This window comes from Xenopus laevis, chromosome 8S, assembly GCF_017654675.1.
Source record: "Xenopus laevis strain J_2021 chromosome 8S, Xenopus_laevis_v10.1, whole genome shotgun sequence".
Classification (NCBI taxonomy): Eukaryota; Metazoa; Chordata; class Amphibia; order Anura; family Pipidae; genus Xenopus; species Xenopus laevis.
The window spans coordinates 78,441,475-78,464,844 of record NC_054386.1 but is presented as its reverse complement, the minus strand read 5'-3'; the positions used below and the strand labels follow the sequence as shown (position 1 = coordinate 78,464,844).

The window sequence follows — 23,370 nt, the reverse complement described above, 5'->3', positions numbered from 1 at the left end:
AATATGTTTTACAGCAAAGGGCATTTATAAATAGTCTTTGATTTTAAATTTAGCCACATGTATATTGTAAAAAAACATAATAAGCAAAATGCAAGTTTTAGAAACTGTTGTTTGTAAAATATTTACCTTATGATAGAATATTTTTTAAAAAATCTAAATATATCTTGACTATGTATTTTCACTCTAGTGGCGGAACTTCACTATTAACTTCACTGTTTGATAAATATACCCCATAGACTCCATTTTATTTTAATAATCCTAATTTTTTAAAAATAATTTTCTTTTTCTCTGTAATGATAAATACAGTTACTTGATCCAAAGAAATCCTTATTGGAAGCAAAACCAGCCTATTTGGTTTATTTAATGTTTACATGATTGTCTAGTAGACAATGTTATCTGAAAACACCAGGTCCCGAGCATTCTGGATAACAGGTCCCATACCTTTATAGGCTTAAAATGTTATATAGCACCAACTATTACATAGAATAAAAATAAAATGAAAGTGGGTGTTTTAACTCAAAAGTGGGTGATACTATAAAGAGGGCAAACAGTAAAAGAGAGAATAGCACCAAAACATGGTCATGCGATCAAAAGTACATAACAGACCTATCCAAAATAGTGGTTCAAGTGTTCCAGCCTCAGATAAGGGAAGCGGAAATACGGCAAACGCAGCATAAGTGGCTAATGGGCACTGAAAAGATCCACAAAAATCACAAAAAGTCAAAAAGTAAAACATTTATTGATATGATCATCTCTACAGTCTTACATGTTTCATGTCCAACAGGGCACTTAATCATGTACTCAGATCTTTGAGTTCCCACTATCCATTTGTGTTTGTCAAAAGATATGCCGTTCAGAAGCAGAAAGCTAAGGTGGGACATTTTTTGGTTTATTGGCATTATATAGTGAAACTATTTGATTCATATAATGTTCACCCTTATTATTAAAAAAAAAACCCTTAAATGGGAACAATCACCAAGCAACAGTTAATGGCCATTAAGACTGAGCCCTATTAGCTGACTTAGAGCATCTGCCAAGTTGACTGACACATCTGTGCTCACAAGGGCATCTGAAAATACTGAGTCCCTTTCCCTTGAGAGCCAGGGATTTGCAACATTGACTTTGGAGACTGCAGAATGATATGTGTGAAATAGAATAAAATATTTCCATCTTACTTGGAGAATGCTACCATATATTTTTTAAAGATTTTAATAATGCAAGCATGAACCCTCTGGATACATTATATTTCTATTCTTCTATAAAAGATGATTGCAAAGGATGAGAACTGCATCCAATTTGTGTAATTGTATCATTTTCCTCTGTTGAGCCCTCAAAACAGTCCAGCCAAGCCTGAAAATTCAGCTCCATGCCCTGAAGAGTTCAAGCATTCAGCCTAATTTGTGTCAGTTTATGTGATGCTAGGATTATAAAATAGCTCAAAATGATAATTTGAATACAATCTTTTCTTCCTTCACCTGTTTGCTCACACACTGCACATTAGTTCTTTAGCAGGACACATCTTTTATTTTATTTATATTTATATTATTTGCTAAATATTGTAACAAAGCTTATGTTAACACAGCAAAACAAACATTTTAAAAAGTATGTCCATTTGCTAACATAAGGTGTACAAGATACATATTTTTCTACATTTGAAAGTACTGTACAAGTTAAAGAAGAACTAAACCCTAAAAATGAATATGGCTAAAAATGCCATATTGTATATAATGACCTTATTGCACCAGTTTCAGCTTCTCAATAGCAGCAATGATCCAGGATTTCAAACCTGTCACAGGGGATCAACATTCACAATCTTGGAAAGTGTCTGTGACGCTCAGGAACACTATGTTTTTGTATGTTGTAGCAAAGCAAAACCTTTTTGGTCAATACAAGTGTTGTTGTTGAGGTGGGTAAGAAAAGATTTGCTTTTAAGGCTTTCAAGTTAGCTGGGAAACATTTAGAAGGTACAAGGAGGCTAATAAATCATGCAAAACAGACAAGCTTAAATCAATATGGAAAAGGGTATTGCAGTAAAAAGAATCCAAAATTAAGCAGGAAGGGGTGGGACCCTTAGGGGCCGATTCACTAAGGGTCAAATATCGAGGGTTAATTAACTCTCGATATTTGACTAGGAACTAAAATCCTTCGACTTCAAATATCGAAGTCGAAGGATTTAGCGCAGATAGTTCGATCGAACGATCGAAGGATAATTACTTCGATCGAACGATTAAATCCTTCGAATCGAACGATTCAAAGGAATATCCTTCCATCAAAAAAAGTTAGCCAAGCCTATGGGGACCTTCCCCATAGGCTAACATTGACTTCGGTAGCTTTTAGATGGCGAACTAGGGGGTCGAAGTTTTTTTTAAAGAGACAGTACTTCGACTATCGAATGGTCGAAAAGTCGAACGATTTTTACATCGAATCTTTCGATAGTCGAAGGTCGAAGTAGTCCATTCGATGGTCGAAGTAGCCCAAAAAAAACTAGGAAATTCTAAGTTTTTTAACTTCGAATCCTTCACTCAAAGTTAGTGAATCGGCCCCTAAATATCAGAGGAGGTTAGCTGGTTGATGAGAACAGAAAAAAACTGAGATTCTGAACTGTTTTTTTTCGTCTGTCGACACAAACGAGAAACCAGTTAATGAAGGTTTCCTTCTTAATAGTCCTCATTCTAGTAAAACAACTAATAATACATAGTTCACACATGAGGAAATTCAAAAGAGACTAGAACATGTTAAGATAAACAAAGGTCTGGGGCCGGATGGTATTTATCCCAGGGTACTTAGCGAGCTTAGCTCTGTGATTGCCAAACCTCTTTACTTCATTTTTCAAGATATATTGAGGTCTGTCATAGTGCAGAGAGACTGTCGATTGCTAATGTGGTGCCGCTATTCAAAAAGAGATCCTGTGCTCAGCCTCAAAACTATAGGCCAGTTAGTCTGACATCAGTGGTAGGAAAGATTTTTGAAGGGTTATTAAAATTAAATTAAAGATACTGGACTTCATAGCAAATCATAATACTGTGAGTTTGTGCCAGCATGGTTTTAATGCGTAATAGATCTTGCCAGACTTAATTTCTTTTTATGAGAAGGTGAGCAGGGACCTTGATTCTGGGATAGCAGTGGATGTGATTTACTTAGAATTTGCTAAAGCATTTGAAGCCACACAGAAGATTACTTGTTAAATTAAGGAATGTTGACCTGGAACATAGTATTTGTACCTGGATAGAGAACTGGCTAAAAGATAGACTACAAAGAGTGGTGGTAAATGGAACATTTTCTAATTGGACCAGTGTTGTTACTGAAGTACCGCAGGGCTCTGTACTTGGTCCTTTGCTTTTCAACTTGTTTATTAATGACCTGGAGGTGGGCATTGAAAGTACTGTTTCTATTTTTAATGATACAAAATTGTGCAGGATGCTGCCACTTTGCCATGTGATTTGACTAAGTTGGAAAACTGGACAGCAAACTGGAAAATGATGTTCAATGTTGATAAATGCACTTTGGCAAAAATGATATAAATGCAAGTTATACACTAAATGGCAGTGTTTTGGGAGTTTCCTTCACTAAGAAGGATCTAGGGTTTTTTGTAGATAACAAGTTGTCTAATTCTGGACAGTGTCATTCTGTGGCCACTAAAGAAAATAAAATTCTGTCTGGAATAAAAAAGGCATAAACTCAAAGGATGAAAACATGATTATTAGTGATTGGTGAATTTTTTCGGCAGCCATGGATTGCGGCAAACTTCTACGTTTTGCTGCATGCGAATATTAAAAATTGTCACACTTCAAAATTATTTTGACGCCCATTGACTTCAATGCGTTTTGCAAATTTTTCGACATTTTGCGTTTTTTTGCTGTTTTGCGAAGCGTAACGGGACAGATTCGCACATCACTATTAATTATTCCTCTTTATAAGTCCCTGGCAAGGCCTCATCTACAGTATGCAGTGCAGTTTTGGGCTCCAGTCCATAAGAGGGATATAAATGAGCTGGAGAGAGTGCAGAGACGTGCAACCAATTTGGTTAGAGGGATGGAAGACTTAAATTATGAAGGTAGACTGTCAAGGTTGGGGTTGTTATCTCTGAAAAAAAGGCGCTTGCGAGGGGACATGATTACACTTTACAAGTACATTAGAGGACATTATAGACAAATGGCAGGGGACCTTTTTACCCATAAAGTGGATCACCGTACCAGAGGCCACCCCTTCAGACTAGAAGAAAAGAACTTTCATTTGAAGCAATGTAGGGGGTTCTTCACAGTGAGGACAGTGAGGTTGTGGAATGCACTGCTGGTTGATGTTGTGATAGCTCATTCTGTTAATGCCTTTAAGAATGGCTTGGATGATTTAGTTACTATAGATCTATGTATATATATATATATATATATATATATATATATATATATATATATATATATATATATATATATATATATATATTATTATATATAGGCAAGAGAGAAAAACCGCACCAACAGGTCTTTATACAAAAATAGAAAACCTTTTATTCAACGTTTCGGCTCAAACCGCTGGAGCCGTCTTCAGGAACAAAAAAGAGCTGGACGATGGCGTATATATATATAGTGGTAGCTTACCTTTAAATGTAGAACTCCATGAGCCTTTTTCTCGTCGGATCGTCGCCCGGTGACAAAACGCACGCGACAAGTTGGATGGAGTACCACGCGTCAAGATATACTTGGACTGAATGAAAAGTCAGAGGTAACAACTACACAGTCCGACTGTCAGATGAAGACGCTGCTTTCTGCATCCACATCCGATAGTCGTGTCGCGTCAGATGTAATTTAGTTTTTATCTGCGACTTTTCATTCAGTCCAATTAGAATCTTGACGCCTTGTCACGTGTGTTTTGTCGCCGGGCATCGATCCAACGAAAAATGCTTGTGGTGTTCTACCCTACGTTAACTTCTAGTTTGTCGTTGAACTGTTCCATTCTTATCAACTTTTCCATTCGTTTTTCATCTTCCATTTTTTAATTCATTTTATAATTATTTTTTTATGTAAAATCTTTGATTTATTGGATTTTCTAAAATGTAATTACTCTTTAAGCTTCAGAAGAGAAATACAGTTTCTGGATAGTCAATGCTTAACTGTTTTGTGCGTGGAGGAAATAAGTTGAATTCATGAGCAAACCTGTACAGGGAGAGGTATATTTATGCATGCTGTTGCTGTTACAAGCTAGTGGAAGTTTTACATAAAGTAGACCATTTTAATTGTAAATACTCAAATGTGCTGATTGATTCTGGCTGGTTCTAGCCTTGCCTAGTTACTCATGGACAAAACAAGATAAGCTTGAGGTCACATCCCACCCAAAGTGCCTATTATACACATGTTTGAACAAATAGGGACATTAAAAAAAGAGTTGTTATATATTACTTATTCTGCACTCAAGTTTAGCACCATTAAATGATATTACATTAAAAATTAAATGCTAGAAGAAAACCTGCAGCACAGAATGTATACTTTCACTTCTCAAAAATATTGCAAAAGACACAGTACATCGCAATGAATAAAATGAGAGTCTTGAATGGACAGGAGGTTTGATCTGAAGTCTTCAGTCTGCTCTTGACTAGGAGAAAGTGTAAGAGGAAAATAATGAGCATTGGGTATTCAGCATGCAGTAAGTGTTTGTTCATAGATTCAATTCAGCTATAAATTTGTCTGCATCTTGCCACTAGCATATTGTCAGGCAGAACAGTCATTAATCAGTAACGCTGCGTACAAGTGACGCACGCTCAAGTATCTGCTCCGATGATTTCTTTCTTTACTAGCAGCAATAATATGTTGGTAACATAGTAAAATGTTGAGGCTGAAAAAATTATTCTACAAATCCCTCAAAACTTTTTTTTTTCAAATCCTTTCTATCCAAAGGGTATAAGTAACTATTTAACATGATACTCCAAGTCTATGAGTGAGCAAATCTAATATTGATGGGGAAACATATTGTTATATTCTGGGTTTATGTAAAGCCATCCATTGTTTTGTGAGATTAAGGCCTTATATTTTATATTTATGTGTACATTTTGTGAGGCTGTTAGAAGACTTTAGAATCAGTTTCATTATAATATATTTGCTTTCCCTCCAAGGATTGTAATTAAGAAGTCCTAGATAACCATAGGCAGAAAGTTGCCAAAAAAGAACTATATAGATTATATTTTGAAATAAAACTCTTTAACAGTTATTTACTGCAGCATTAGTTAGAAATAAGAACTAATGCAATATACAGAGAAAAAGAAGCTGACTTCTCAAAACTATGTTCAGACTCCACATTCACAAAGCGATTCAACTTATTTGCCACAAGAAACATAACACGCCATTTCAAATATCTTTTTTTCTAAATTAATATCTGTCTACAGGGCCATTTTAACCATAGGGCCCAATGATCTTCAGACCAACCCAAATCACACTATTGGGATAGTGTCCTTTAATGGTAATGTATAAAAGGTTCTGTACATTCTGGTTTAATGGATTTATCAATGGGTGGGTATCCAGTATAGGTAATTTAATAGTGTTAGATAGTTTATAACCCTCCATTTGCCCTATTACCATGCTGCTGCTCAGACTGGAAATAGATTTATTCTAAACTAACGCAACAGGTAAAAATATATTTATCGGCTTCATAACATTAAAAAATATATATATTTATAAATAAATTTGTCTTGAAGTTGTAAACAGCAAAAAACCCTCTTTGTATTAAATGTTTAATAACAAAATATTATTAAATGAATATATATTTATCAAGGGTCGAAGTGAAAATTCGAATTTCATTTTTTTTTTAAATTCAAGCTATTTTTTGTGTACTTCCACTAGGGAATAGTCCAAATTCGAAATTTATCATGTATCATCGACTTCGACCATTCACCATCTAAAACCTGCCGAATTGCTGTTTTAGCCTATGGGGGAACCTCCTAGAACCTATTTGGAGTCAATTAGTGGACTTTGAAAAATCAAAATTGTTTTTAGAAAAAAAACATCGAATACAATGTTACTTCGGTTCTTACGTTTCGAATTCGAACGAAAACAGCCTATTCACCCGGAAAAAGAAACTTGGATTTTTTTAGTAAATTTCGGTTGGCATTTTTCCTTCGAATTTTGAGGTTTTTTTATTCTAAATTCGACCCTTGATAAATCTGCCTGTACTGTAGCTGAGCTTTCCAGTCTGTTGAATGCTGAAATGTAACACAGAGAATTAATTAACTAGGCTGTAAATACTGTATGTTGCAAAGATTCTTCTTAAACTTCTCTCCTGTTATTTTCAGTTCAATAAATGAATTCCCTACTTGTTATTAATAAGACTTTTCATGGATTTACAGGACTGATTGCTGTAATCTATCCTATTCTGTTTAGATGCTAACCCACAGAAATTAGAAATAAATTGCATTAAAATGTATTAGAGAAATATCTTTAGGTCTCACCCACTTGTGTTATGAAATATGTGGAGAAAGAAGAATTATGTAAGAAAGTTAGTCATGGTAGATTGCTTTGATACTGCTTATTTCTAGTATATGTGCCCAGAGCTGTATGTGTCTTGTGTGCAGTAGCTACACTATGTAACCATAACACCCATCAATGTGAGATGCTTACTGAATTACTGTGACTACCACTGGCATTCATCCACGGTGTGAATTTTAATTCCCTCATTTTCAGATATCCCCTGGAAAAAGATGCCTAATTATTTCAGAAACTTATTCTAAAACATTCCATCACCAACTGCTTAAGATCACCCACCCCCACTCCCAAGGCTTTTAAGATTCCTGCAGTGGTTTGTTGTTTACAAAATGGAAAAAAAGCTTGGATGGATAATTTATTGGTCTCTTACACTATATCTCCACAACCACAAGTAATGTGCCTTCCCTATGGTTTTCTATATAGGGCACAATAGCTCCTTCCTGCCAATTCTCAGTGATAAAAAGCATTGCATGGGATAGACACAACTCCAAAGATACAAGAGTGCTTCTTTATTTCTCTTGGGGTAATGTAATTAAAAGGACAAATGTCCGTACATGATTTATTACATCACACCAATGTGTGTCGTCAGACGTTTTCATTCTGCACGCAGACCTTTCTCAAGTCAGATTTTGAAAAATATGTGAGAATATGTTGAAAGTATGTGAGAAATATATGTAAGTTATATATAGTTGCATTTTTACAAAATAAAAATAATAATAGGGAGCCCAAATGGTTTTGTTATTTTAACTGTTTGTCCCTAAATCCATATACCAAACACAGACATTTACCATATGCAGATATGCAGAATGTCTCGATTTGCTTAAGGTTCACTGGTTTAGTAAATACTGTATGTTCTTTAAACCTTTTTGTGATGGAAGAAGCAGTGTTCCCATGAATATTGGAGAAATATGGCACACCTGCAAATGAGAATCTGCTCTGCATTCTAAGCATTAAATAAACGTCACCAGGCTTTTGGCTATTGCCCTTCTTCTCCGTATGTTTTCAGTTTTGTTTTTTTTTGTTTTTTGCTGAGAAACATTGAAAGTGATATTTATTCTATGGATATTCACCCATGAATGAGTTATATCCTGGGTAGTAGTATGTGACATGAGGTAAAAAGTCACATATTTTTGGGGCACAGGATTCTTCTGTAAGTTTATTGTGAGACATTATTTTACCTAAAGTAAGTAAAACAATTTAATTTTCACTTAGGGGCAGATTTACTAAGCTCGAGTGGAGAATTCGAATGAAAAAAAATTGGAATTTCGAAGTATTTTCATGTATTCAATAAAAGAGTCCTCTCTAAATAAGCAATTCTTATTGTTTACCAGTTTTGCTTTTTCTTTGTAATAATTTTACAACTATAAACAATACTTTTTTAAATTAATACATTCTTTGGTATATTTAATGTACAGTATGGTGCAATAAATTGCAGAGAGCCTATGTCTGTGCTTCAATAGAAATACCTTTTGATTTTACAAGCCTGGTTTGGAATATTCCTATTGAAGTGCCTGCTACATCTATTGTAATGCATTTCCTTTTATGAACAGAAATTAAAATCAGTTGCTAAAGTTGGTGCTTATTGCTCTCCAATATACTGTTACATATGTATATACTGTATAGTGAAAGGAAATTTGTAAATAACAAGAAAGATGCAAAATTAAGGTATCTGAACACTGTTTTAATAATCAGAGTCCTAACATTAAGATGTGACTGTAACTAATGATTTGCTAAGTAAAAATGCCTCAAGGTAACATTCTGCTTATTTGTTTAATAAGGGGGTCACATCTGTCATTTCTAATCTTAGCTGATTTCATAAATGGCATTTTTATGAAAATATTTACAGATCTCCTCCATGTGTTAATTGGTTCTGTGATTAAACAATTCAATTTTCAAAATTAAAATGTAGCGCAATTACATTGTCAAAAACACTTGGTACCATTACAGACAATTCTGTGAAATAGCTGCCAACCTGGAAGTCATCCTAATTAATATACTGAGATGGGGTGGAACCATAACCAACAAAAAGCCTCTTTTACTTTGCTATGGGAAAAAAAGTTTCTCAGCTATCTGTATATTAAATTTTGTTTCTTTTTCACACTGCATATACAGGCCCAGATTTGAGGCAAGGCCACATAGGCCCGGGCCTAGGGCGGCGCAATTTCAAGGGCGGCCCAGCCGCTTCAGTAACTTGCACTAGAGACTCACGTCAGTCTCCAGTGCTGTTCCCAAGTGTTAAGATATGCGCGCGCACACACTGAGGGGGAAGAGGACGCCACCTGGAAGGGGAGGGACATCGCTGGACAGGGGGAAGCAGAAGTGGAGGCAACAGTGCTGGACAGGGGGAAGCGAAGGGGACGGCACAGTGCTGTTCCCGAGTGTTAAGCTACGCGCATGCACACGCACAGAAAGCGGAAGGCCCTGGAAGGCAAGGGAACATCGCTGGACAGGGGGAAACTGGAAGTGGAGGTAACAGTGCTGGACAGGGGAAGCGAAGGGGACGGCACCGGCAGGGGAGCGGGGGCGATGAGTAGAGCCGGCCTGGGGGCGGCAAGTTTGTAAATCCGGGCCTGTGCATATAGTTGCACAGTCTGGTATCCATAACCCCGCCCCAAATCCATCTCCATTAAAGAGGATTTTTAACATCTAGCTTTTGTTATTTTTTACTCAAATGCACAAGCAGCAACATCCTGCATGGAACAAACAGCATTATGCAAATATACGCTAATAGACAATGTCATAAAATTCATCAATAGCAAAACATGCCTAATTTTAATGGCTGTCAGAATTGTGCATCCATGTCTTCAACCATAAACAACAGAGGATATAATATGAATTGAAAAAACTTCGAAATTCGAATTCAAAAGACCAACTGAAATTTAGTGAAAGGTTTTTTTTGGTCAAATAGGAATATATCGCATTCAATTGAATTTGATTAGCAGTTTTTCCCCAAAAAAACTTAGATTTTTCAAAGTCCACCACTTGACTCAGAACAGTTTCTAGGAGGTCCCCCATAGGCTAAAACAGCAATTCGGCAGGTTTTAGATGGCGAATGGTCAAAGTCGAATTTTTAAACAGACAGTACATGATAAATTTAGATTTTTGGATTTTTTTCAAATTCGATTCAAATTTGGACTAACCCCTAGTTGCTCGAAATTCAATTTTTTTTTCATTCGAAAATTCACCTCGACTTTTGATAAATCTGCCCCTTAATGTGTTGGAAAACAGCAAATACAAAAATGTGATGCTGCTTCTATTCACAAATGTTTATACCCACATAAGAATTAAATAAACCTTAAGAAAAATAAATGGAAGTAAATACATGGAGTAATTAAGAACCGTGAAAGATGCTATTTGGTAATGATTATTATTCTATCTTTTGAAACAAACATAAATAATGATAATTTAAATACACTTTTGTAAGAATGTCAGAATTTTGACAGGATGACAGGAAAAGTATGTCAGGGTTCTTAGAAGAACAGTAATTAAAGGGGAAGGTTTCCACACCTGGAAACATCACATGCAATTTGTATAAAGTACAGTCAGTATATATTTTGCACAGGGCACCATTTACCTCAAACTAGTCCTACTTTTGCTATGTCACAACCTACTTGAACATTTTTCAGATGCATGTTTGTGTGTGTGTGAATAACATGCTACTTGCCATTAGTATTTAGGGTTCATTGCCATTGCATTTAAGCTTAAGGTAAGTCATTGCCAGTAAAATCCATATAAACAATACTAAAAATAATATGCAATTGTTGTACTTTTTGCCGTTGAAAAAAATCCACAGACCACATTTATCAATAAATACAATTATCCATATTTTCAAGCTAGCGGGTATCTGCACTTCCTTTTTGTTGTATAGCGAGATGACAGAAATGCCAAAAAGTTCTTAGCCCAAGGACTTCAAATGTTCAGCTAAGTGAATCAAACCTTGACAGTCCATCCCTTTGTTTGTTTTATCAGAGCAGAATTGTGAAGCCAGGACATTTAATTAGCCTTCCGGAGCTGTTAGCTCACTCTTACTTTCATTTCTGACAGAATCATGGATAAATAAAAATCAACAAAAATAAAATATGGTTTTTGCCTATTCAAAAATGTAATTCATCTTTGTTGATGATTTTACACTGCTTAGGCAGATTCTTACTCCATCAGTGCATGGGTTTTCATCTACCACGCTCATGTCATTTTACAGAATAAACTTTCTTGACAAATCTAGAGATGATCTGCCATTCATTATATTCGCTTGGACTTGACTTTATTGACTTTATTGATTAATCAATTCCATCTGGATTCATAAATCTCCATTTTCATAATTCATCTTATTACAAGGTATTGGCATTAATACGAACTGATCTATTATTAGACCTGTCACCCCCCGTATTTTCTAAGCAGCATCCATATTTATATCCACAGCAGTAGAGGGGCAAGGGCATAGCCTGTAATAGCCATAACTATGTTTTTTATATTTTATATTAGTGTGTATTTATTGAAAAGTATATATTTATTGATACTGTGTCTATTATTTTATGATACTTTATGATACTTATTGCATGATACTTTATTTAGTTTTATATTCACATTGAGTAGTTGTACAGTATTATAAATTAATATTGTTATTAATATATTCTAACAATGGCTGATCATCAATATACCTATTATATATTAGCCCTGGATTTTGTACATAATTTCAGCTAAAGAAATCCTTCCAATGAGTAGGCATTGTAAACCTTGATGTCTAAAATTATAATTTAAAAATGAATAAGGAACAGGGTTGGCAATTTTATATGATATATATATCTATATATATATATCTATATATATCTATATCTATATATATATATATATATATATATATATATATATCTATCTATCTATCTATCTATCTTTCTATATATATATATATATATATATATCTATCTATCTATATATATATATATATATATATATATATATATATATATATATATATATATATGCCTAAGAAACTGCATCATGGATATGGTTTATTGAGCAAGAATATGGTCCTAAAGCAATTAACATACCCCAAATACTAGATTATAATATCAGCAGTATTCTATATATATATTATTAAAGAATTGTCAGCACAATAGATCAGAGCTTCATGGATATTTGCTTTTGCTTAAGGGTGAATTATATATGTTTGAACAAGTTAAAGTCTTTTATTTTCTAGTTCACTAGTCTTTCTATTCCATTAGCCAGTATAACCTTAAAGGAGAATGAAAGCTACTGAAGCAGTTAATTGTCAGTACAGTAGATTAGCCACAGTAGTGCAAGCTATAACACTATATTTATTCTGTAGCATGCTTTACAATACTTGAGGAAATAGTTCTAGAAGCTCTCTGTTTGTTTAGGATAGCAGCTGCCATATTAGCTTGGTGTGGCATCACTTCCTACCTGAGTCTGTCCCTGCTCACTCATAGCTCTGGGCTCAGATTACATGAGGGAGGGGAGGAGGAAGAGAGGAGCAAACTGGGCATGATCAAGCCCTAGCCCTGGAGGTAAAAAGGAAGTCTGATACAGAAGCTCATGTTTACACAATAGAAGGAAAGAAATGTAGTGTTTCTTTTGACAGAGCAGCATTACTTTGAGGGTTTTCTGATGTATTTATATAGATCTTTCTGATAAAGCTTACTTACAGTATTTGTAACCTTTCTTTGTGCTTTAAGTAGGTATTGCTGTATGATAGAACTAGTCTAAGTCCCTAGTGTGGTGCACTCTGTATGTCTCAGTCTTCTCATTTGACCAAAATCCCACTGGCAAAAAGAAAGCCATTTTATTAGCCTGTCTTTAGATCTAAGGACATGGAATTAAATTGAGAATAGGAGAAATGTCAGTTAAATTATCATGTTAAAGTAGGATTATAATCTTTTTAGAATCTCAGGTTTTTAATGCATATAACAGTTTTCATGTGTTCATTCAGCTTTAACAAGTCAACGCATGGCTGGACAACTATTGTGAACGACATCCCAGCATCCCCAACAGGGGTCAGGGTGGGGGACAAATCAACGAATCAGCGAATTTTTTGCCGTTTAGCGAATTTCGCGGGAAATTCACGATTTTTTCAGTGAAGCGAAACGGCGCAAATTCGCCCATCACTAGTATTCACTTTCCAGCCATTAAAATATGGCATTTTAAATTGCTTGTAATATGTATATGAGCTTTATAAAACATAGAACACACATTTTAAAGATTTCTTTCTGGTTGAATTATAGGGTAATGAAAGCTTTTTACAAAAAGAAGGCTTTTAGAATATCTGAATACAAAATAAATACAAAACATAATAAATCAACCAAAGATAAAAACAGAAACCTCTTATACTAATCATAGCAGAAACAACTGAATCATTGCTAAAGAGGAATATGGTACCAAAGAATTACTAATGCAAACCATGGTTAAAGGTTGTATTTATGTCTAATTATTCTCCTGCAGCTTTTAACAAGGATCGGGAAACAGTCACAGCAGTCTAGAGTTGTTTCTCCATTTCTTTTGCTGCACAGAGTAAAGTATTTCCTGCCAAGGGAAATAAAAAGCATATGCTTAAGCAAAGTCTGATTAAAGGTTTGCGTAGCATGATTAGGGCACTTGTATAACTGTGATTTAAACAGAACTCTCTTCTGAGCTTCTTGTTGTCACAAACCACAACGAATAAATATTCAAAAGGGTTTTCCGTCTCAATTTCCACCACCATAGTTTTGACTGCTGGCTCCTCTGGGGATATCATAATTTTGCCCAGTAGCCTTTCTACTGACTGTAATGGTTACCGTTTTATGAAGACAGAAGGTTTTATATGTTTCAGTTTTCACTATCAACAATGTTCTCTGAGGGAATACTTTTTTGACTTGGTTTCAGTGAAGAAGTACAACATACACAACAAATACATGTAATATCCATTTCAGCAATTTCTGATTGTGCTCAGATAAATATCAAATAGAAATCATTGCACTTTAGTTATCTGTAGAGTTTTCTGGCCAGTAGAAATGATGATTCTTCCCTATTTTTATAAATAGGGAAGAATACAACATATATAGGACAGCTGGTATTTTTTTCTAGAAAAGGTGTAAAGATATATGTGGTATAAAAAGGTTATTTGTTGTATAGTAACATTACAACACTAATATCTTACTACTATTTCTTACTGAATTTCTAATGCAAGTTTTTACTGCAATTAGAGTTTTTTTTCACTTTTTTATTTTTGAGTTTCTAGTTTTTTAACAAAGAAGCACACCTTAGAGTTTCTGAGTTTGTTTTGATTGAAAGAAAAAAAGACGAAACCTCAAATTCATATAAATAGGCCTATGAAAAATCAAGTGAATACGATCTCATTTTCTACAGGTAGTACAACACTCTAGTTAAGGGGGGATGGTAAAATTAGAGCTATTACACGTGGATGTTTTTTCTGAGTTTAATGCTTATTTAAATGCAGGTTTGAGTGCAAATAAATGCATTTGCTAATTGATTTCATTATTTTCTGCCTGGCTGTATTCATGAGCGTTCTCATGAACTCCATTTGTGTTTCAGTGCATTTTTTTTTAGACGCAGCATGCTGCATTTGCTTGATGCATGTTCAGCTACCAATAGAATATAGGGTTCCGTTCGGAACAGAAAAAAACGTGCAATTAGAAAAACACATTTAAACTCATCATTTGTTCTGCATGTACCTCCTCCATTTGCCACATTTTCCTAAAACCAATAACAGCTTTCACCTAGCGACTATTTTCCCCCTGACACATCAGTAACATTGACATGTACAAACAGGACATGTACTGTATGCTGTAAAGTTCATGCAATGCAGAATTACACAGACACAACATACTTTGATAAAAAGCACTGTAATGGTAAACCTGAGCTCAGTAGAGGTGGTTAGGAGAATAAAATAGGACAGACAGCTAGAGCAGAGTTTCTATGGGAAGCAGCAATGCTATCTCCTCATTGGCTGTTAGGCTGGAGGGTGTGTTTAGTGATCTAAACTGAAAAGAACTGAGCATGCTCATAAGTCAACAGCCAAAGCAGATTCCGGAGGTAGGGGGCCGAGTGGGTTAGCAGAGAAGAAGGATTTCCGAGTGATTTAGGAGATGCAGCAGCCTTACTGTTAACCTTTTAACAACCAGAGTGGCAGTTATCTGAAGATTTCAAAAAGTCTGTGCACTGATTACATTTTTGTGGAGGCAGTTTACAGGTCCTTTAAATCCAGCACTATATATGTACTGTATGTTTCTCCCAGCTATCATGACAGAAGCTGTTATCACGCCTACTTTTCAGAAAGGGAGTAAGCTGTCAATCAATTCCTCTTGTTTGGTTATAAATAGCCCTACCTGAGTGCAAATATTTTGGCCCTATAAATACAATGTATGTGTATGATGTTATGAGCAGCTTCAGGCCATAGCCCCACTCTCCAAACAATCTTTCTGCTCCTCATGTTTCCCTGGTATGCTGATGAATCATCCAACATCTCGTTCTTGGCTGCCTTGTATGTGAGTAGTATTTTAAATGGAAGCCCATCTATGGATCTACATTTGAAGATAAACTGATCTGATTTTTGTTTATGTAAAGCTGAAATAATAACAAACAGTCCATTTATAGGGAAAGGAGAAATTGTTGTTTAATAATGAACATATCATTTCTCAACAGGAGCATTTCACGCCTGAATGCAAATTCAAAGAGTCGGTATTTGAAAACTACTACGTGACATATTCTTCAATGATCTACAGACAACAACATTCTGGAAGAAGCTGGTTTTTGGGTCTCAACAAGGAGGGAGAAATTATGAAGGGCAATCATGTAAAGAAAAATAAGCCAGCTGCCCATTTCCTACCAAAACCATTAAAAGGTAAGGAGAATAATATATTTTTGGAAAGGTTTTCAAATATCAATTCATGTATTTTAAAGGGGGATCTCCTCCCCAACATTGTTTTTTGCTTTTTTCTTTGTATTTTTTTTATTCTAAGCAACTTTCTAGTACTGTATCTTTATGAATGGTTTAAAAGCTATTTGTAAATGCAGTTATTTAGAATTACACTGCACTTTCCTAATGCAAAAAAAACATTTTGACTAAACTGTAATAATGAATACTCAACCAACAGATGATTTATACAGGTATGGGACCTGTTATCCAGAATGTTCAGGACCTGGGGTTTTCTGTATAAGGGGTCTTTAAGTGTATTAAAATCATTTAAACCCAATAGGATTTTTTTCTTCTTCATTAAAAATCAATTATCTCTTAGCTGGGACCAAGTGCAAGGTATTGTTTTATTATTACAGAGAAAACAGAATCATTTTTAAAAATTAGAATTATTTGATTAAAATTGAGTCTATGGGAGATGGCCTTCCTGTAATTTGGGGCTTTCTGGTTTCCAGATAACTTACTCCACCTCTTTATCTTCATAAGTGACCTAAAATTATTAAATTATATATTAAAATGATATATTAAAGGCGTGGTTGGGTTTCACGACAACTGCACTTGCGCCGAAACTCACAAAAATTCGATCTATAAAATTGTGAAAACATTTTTCAGATTTGACACAGATTATCACCTGAAAAACACAAATTATTTGTCTTATTATACGAAACCCAGCACAGATCATGATATCTTCTATTTGTTGACAGGACGTCTGCAATTGATTTCCATGACCTTGGAAGTTTTGAGATGTAGTACTTTTTTATTCTGACTTTTAGCAGCCTATATATATCACAAAAAAAATGTTTTTTTCCTCAGAAAAAAATGTGTTTTCCCCTTTAAAACGCCAATCAGTAAAAAATGGACTTTAATAAATAACTCCTTAATGTGCATTTATCTAATGGAAATACAATACTTTATAAATGGAGTAAATTTAAAAAATTCTATATTCATTCTGAAATAACCAAGATAATCCTTAGTATCTCCCCCTCAGCTTTTCGTTGCCTCTTCAGGAAGGAGTTGTAGTCAGAGTTTGACGGACAGTTAATTGAAAGACAGTTACAGTAGCTCTAATTCATTGTTTAAAGGGATACTGTCATGGAAAAACATGTTTTTTCAAAAACACATCAGTTAATAGTGCTGCCCCAGCAAACTTACACATGCACTTAAATCCATATCTTTGTTCAGTGCCATTAATCTATTGTTATTCGTCTGATGTTTATTAGTAATGCTGCATATTTTATATTGTTGCTTTAACTATAAATACTGACTGGTTAAATGTATTTATCCCAGTCAGTAGGAAAACAAAGTGATAAAGAGTAATAGAGGGATTAGTAACCAAACAATACTTAATGGAAATAAAATTCACTGGCACACAAGGCAAGCAGGGACAAGCCATTCCAACGTTTCGGGGGTAAAAACCCTTTGTTTAACAAGGGGTTTTACCATGAAACGTTGCATTTCCACAATAACGTTTGCAATGACTTGTCTGTCCCTTGTGTGCCAGTGAATGTGCTTTCCCACTTTAACACCCTATGACTTCTCAGTGTCCCCAGCTTTACTAGAACCTTTAAAACAATTCTTTGTGAATACTTCTGCTGTACTATATTTATATCAAGTTTCAACTGAAGGGTCAAACACAGTCCAAAAACTCAGTTTGGCTTCTTTAACCTAACAGCCTTGTTCAGCATTTTGGTTGAAGCAATGGCCCTACCTTTCCTAGAAACCCCTGCCGCCTTTCTTTCCCTTATCTGTAAACTTTCCAGTTGGTTGCACTGATTTTCCCCAGCAGAGCTGGCATTAGCAGAATGGAGGAACTGGAAACCCTCTTCCCAGCAGCCGTCTCCACATAAGCTTTTCTGTTATTAAAAAAACATGATTTTTTTTATGCAGCTTCTGTTCAACTACTATTAGACTTTCCAGTTCAACTGTGCAGTTGTTTTCATTACAGTTTGTGGTGTTGGCTTCTCTTCTATCCTCACATGCACTGAACTGATGGGCATCCGTCTGTTGTTCCCTTTGGAGTTTTTTGGAGTTTTTGAAACCAAACCTTCACTTTTTTGGAAAAGTTCTGAAATACTGTGCTCTGAAATTAGTACACAGATAGAGAACTGAACCTGTATAGTCTTAGAATTAATCTGGGCAATAAATCATGGTCTATTTTATGGTATTCAAATCACTTTACTCTTTCTGTACCTGGAACTTTGTTTCTTATCTAAATGACTTCAAAGAGAAAGAACCTTTTCTGAAATCCTCTCATATCTATATGAAATCTCACATGTTGGAACAGAGTTTAAATTGCATGGGCTGTGTGATGGGTGTATTTCTTTCACTTCGATTCGCGGGAAAATTTGTGAATTTCCCACGAAATGGTGAAATATCCGCAGAAAAATCAGGAAACTCGAACATTGACGGCAGCATCAATTTTGATGCCGGCGTAAGTCAATAGGGGTCCGAAGAGTGTTGACGTGAGTGACTTTTCGGACTCGCGTCCAAAAACTTTTGACAAAACGCAGAAATTTGGAGCGGATTAGCGCAAGCCAAATTTACCCATTTCACCCATTACTAGCTGTGTGTGTAACAGCAGAATAAATATGTGCCAGATATAACTGCCAAAAACAGGAATGATTTCTTTTTGTTTTGACTGTATATGTACAGATTTTAGTTTGGAATTGTCACCTAGTTTCCTAGTTACATTTATGTGGTTATTTACTAAACTCTGAATGCCAAAAACCTGAACAATTTGTGTTTTTTTTAGTATAAAATCCAAATTTTTGGTGGAAAAAAACCCCCAAAATTTTCGGGATTTATTATACCCCGAGGATGGAAAAAGTCTGAATGCCAGACCTGTCGAGGTTGCATATAAGTCAAGGGGAGAAGATCTTTTGATCTACACTGAGTTTCGTGCAATAACCCGAAGATTTCAGAAAAAATTATTTTGTAGTTTTCAGAAAAAAAGATGTTGTAGTTTTCGGGTGTCAAATCCAAAAAAGTTGCAGTTTTGTACGATTCGTATTTTCGATATTTTTTCGGGTTTATTACCACAAACAACATTTTCGGAAAAAATAAGGCAATAAAACCTGTGCGGATTTGGCCGTAGTTTTTTTTCCAGAAAATATTAAGATAAACTCAGACTTAGATAAATAACCCCCCTACATGTTATGGATTATTCTACTCACAGAAACCACACAGTTTATTGAGCTGAATATTCTGTTAGACACCCCTTGCAATTGGAGGCTTGTGTATATTCCATATATGACATTATTACAAATACATTAAAAAAAAATGAGGGACCCCGTGTACCAAAAATTGTAGGTGGGCTGTGTGTTTAGTAATTAAATAATGGAAGACATATAGATAATGAAATGGAATTAGTGATCATGCATTGCCTACTATGCCCAACTCCTATCTCTATTTGCTAATCTTATACCCTCCAGCAATGTTTCTGGTTTTCTTGCAACTATATTGTTCTGAAATAAGTAAATCTATTCCCTGAAGTCACTTGAGCATGTGATTCAGAAAAGCATTTGATTTGCACCTGTGAAGTTTGTAGGGGTTCAGGCGCAGGGCCAGCCTTAGGCCTATTGGACCAATTGGGCCCAATAGGGCCCCGCACCTCTGGGGGCCCCGCACCACAGGGCAGCAAAGATAATATTTCCCTCAGCACATGCTGCTGCCTGGCCTGCCCCCAACTTTGAGAGTCCAGCCCATCCCCAAATCCATAGGTCCAGCCCACCCCCAACTCTGATAAGCCAGCCTATCCCCCAACTCCATAGGTCTAGCCTGCCCCCAACTCTCATAGGCCCAGCTTTCCTCCAACCTTGATAGGCCCTGCCTGCCCCCAATCCAACCAAACCTGCTCCCAAGCTGAATCGGCCCAGCCTGCCCCAAACTAATTGGCCCAGTCCACTCTCCCCGCCAACATGGTCCCAATTGGGCCCCACATTTGATAGGATCAGCCCTGTCGGGGGCATTAGAAATTGGATACAATACTTTTACTAAGAACAAGAATTCAGACATTTTGACTGTTTTCAGCTTTTGAGGACTGAGTTACTTTACGATGCGTGGTTCAGTTCTCTCCAGGAGAATCTAGTTGCAGGTAATTAGTCTCACTGATCCTTAGGGAGGAACTCCACGGGCGATTTCGGTGCAATCCGACGCGCTGCGAAAAAACGCAGGCGTCCAGACGGATATGATATAAATAAGATAAGAGATGGAAATTATCGGATGAAGTCGCAGCGTGTAGCGTCTGCATCCGACAGTCGTGTCTGATGAAAGCTGTGCCACCATCCGACGTTCCTGTTGCTTACCTTATTTCCATTGCATCCGACTTGACACCTACGTTTTTGCGCAGCAAGTCGGATTGCACTGAAATTGCCCGTGAAGTTCCTCCCTTATGGTTAATCACCCATGGAAACTGATTTTTGTTGTTCACGTGTCTTTCTGTGGCTATAGAGCTACTGTTTAAGAGTCAAAGGGACCATGTTATACCACAGCACCATTTTCATATTTGGAAATTATATATAATATATCTATAGCACTTAGCAATAAGTTGTTTTTTTTAAATAAAGGCTAATTATTAATATTAAAGACTACGTTAGGCCTCCAGTATGTACTTCCCTAGTGGTGCTATTACACTCGTCACCCAGGGACTTATAAAACTGCAATGTTAATTTTATACCAAATATGGCAAAACTCTATATAAAACAAATCACTTATTAATAAAGCAGCAGTTACTATAATACACATGAAAGGACACCGAGTTTCCCTTAAATCCTAAATTATGCAACAGCTCCCTTCCCCTATTTATAAAGTATGTCCATGATAGTGGGTTGCTTACACTTTCAGGATATAAAAACGATATCACTTTATAGATTATATATTAGGCAGGTGTCTAATGTATTTACTTGTTTCTATTTTTTTTTCCCAGTGGCCATGTACAAAGAACCTTCACTTCATGATCTCACAGAATTCTCCAGATCCGGTAGCGGAACTCCAACAAAAAGCAGAAGTGTTTCAGGAGCATTAAATGGGGGTAAATCTATGAGTCAAAATGACTCTACGTAGCCAGCTACAGGCAAGTGAGGTGCTGCGTTATATACAGTAATGGAAACTTACCTCTGGATGCTGTTGAATTGTTACAAGGAGCCCTTCATTCAAGTACCCAGTTATTCAGGACAGAACTGAACTTGCACAGGTCACTCACATTTAAGCTGTTAGATCTCCACTGGATCCCATTAGAATGTGCTCTTTGCATCTCAGAAGGCAAAACTGCAAAACATAACGTGGAATAAGTCACGAAGAGGACATACCCTGCTCTCGGTTTATATCACCTATGGTTTGAGGAGAACGAAGAGAGAAACATTTCACAGAACTCACAGCTGATTTAAAGAAATACAAAATGCTTTCCAACCAAGAATAAAAGACCACCTTTGCTCTTCAAAGAAAATGTTGCTGCTTATATGTTTTATAAGGGGGAACCTATACATTGTAAAACCTGTTGTTCTCTTGGCTAGAAGTTTTACATATATATATATATATATATATATATATTATTAGTTTTAGAAAACTTGGAACACTTTGATTTTCATCAGATGCAGCTTTTTGAACTCTCTGAGGTCTTTAAAGCTGGGTCCTAATATCAAAATCAGGTCTAAACTGAGGTGCAATGCTCAAGTAAACAGTGATTCTGTGATTTCAACCATACTGACATATATCATTAAAAAAAACCCATCAATTCTATATGGAGTGTCCTGGTTCACAGTATAGTGCAAAACCCTAACTCAGGGATCCCCAACCAGTTGAACCCATGAGCAACATTCAGAAGTAAAAGGAGTTGAGGCGCAACATTAGCATGAAAAATGTTCTTGTGGTGCCAAATAAGTGCTGTGATTGGCCATTGGGTAGCCCCAATGTGGATTGTCAACCTACATTGAGGCTCTGTTTGGCAGTGCATCTGTTTTTTATGCAGCCAAAACTTGCCTCCAAGTCTGGAATTCAAAAATAAGCTCCTGCTTTGAGGCCACTGAGAGCAACATCCAAGGGGTTGGAGAACAACATGTTGCTCACGAGCTACTGGTTGGGGATCACTGTCCATAGGCAAAGAATCGTATTGTCAAATCCAAAACAATGGAATATACATTTACAGATGCTCTTGTCCTCATACATCCATTTCCATTTTTTTGTGTATGTTACATAAATGTTGTGTGGCTTATTTTCTAAGAAAAAATAAATAAATAAAAAGCGGTGAAATTAAGATGAACATTTTTATAAGAAATGTCTTATTTGTAAAAGTTTTTCAGTGTATGGCGTATGTATAGTAGAAATGGAGATAAAACTGGAGATATAGAAAGGGGCAGGCAAAGACAAGACACGGTAACCACGCCTGCCAATGAAATGCTCAGGGGGTTATTTATTAAAGTCCAAGGGCCAAAAACTCGATAAATTCAAATTTGTTTTACTATAAAATCTGAATTTTTGGTGGAAAAAAACCCATAATATTTAGAGATTTATTATACCTCGTGGCTATAAATAGTCAGAATCCAAAAATCCGGCATCTCAGACCTACCGAGGTTGCATATAAGTCAATGGGAGAGGACTCTTTCCTATTTGGAAGTTTCTGTGGTCTACACTGGAATTAGTCAGAAAAGCCGACTATTTCGGCCTTTTCAGGAAAAAAATCTGAAAAATGTGGGCTTTTCAGGAAAAAGGCAGAAAAAATCAAACCATTCTGGAAAAAAAACTCAGAAAAAATTGTACAATTCAACCCCCCGATCCGATTATATCATGATTTTTTTTTATTAAAAAATAAAGTAAAATTATCAAAAAAATTTGGCCTTTGATAAAAAAAAATCCGAGTATTTTGGCCTTTTCAGGCAAAAATCCTAGAAAAAACTATTTGGATTGTTACTCAACTTTTTCGTGTTTGTCCCGTATTCTATTAAATCGTGATATTTTATTAATAAATAAGGTCCAAAAGTGGAT

At 35.8% G+C, this 23,370-nt stretch overlaps 1 protein-coding gene across 3 annotated transcripts in view; it reads left to right on the top strand.

Annotated features, from left to right (window-relative positions):
• The window catches only part of fgf13.S (fibroblast growth factor 13 S homeolog), a 186,568-nt gene extending 164,763 nt beyond the window's left edge, over positions 1-21,805 (top strand). For all 3 annotated transcript variants that reach the window (XM_018233136.2, XM_018233138.2, XM_041575150.1), the window contains 2 exons: positions 16,122-16,320; positions 21,317-21,805. In XM_018233136.2, the coding sequence (XP_018088625.1) occupies positions 16,122-16,320; positions 21,317-21,453 (336 nt within the window). In that variant the 3' untranslated portion in view covers positions 21,454-21,805. The remainder of the gene's footprint in view (positions 1-16,121; positions 16,321-21,316) is intronic.
• Positions 21,806-23,370: the final 1,565 nt, after the last annotated feature.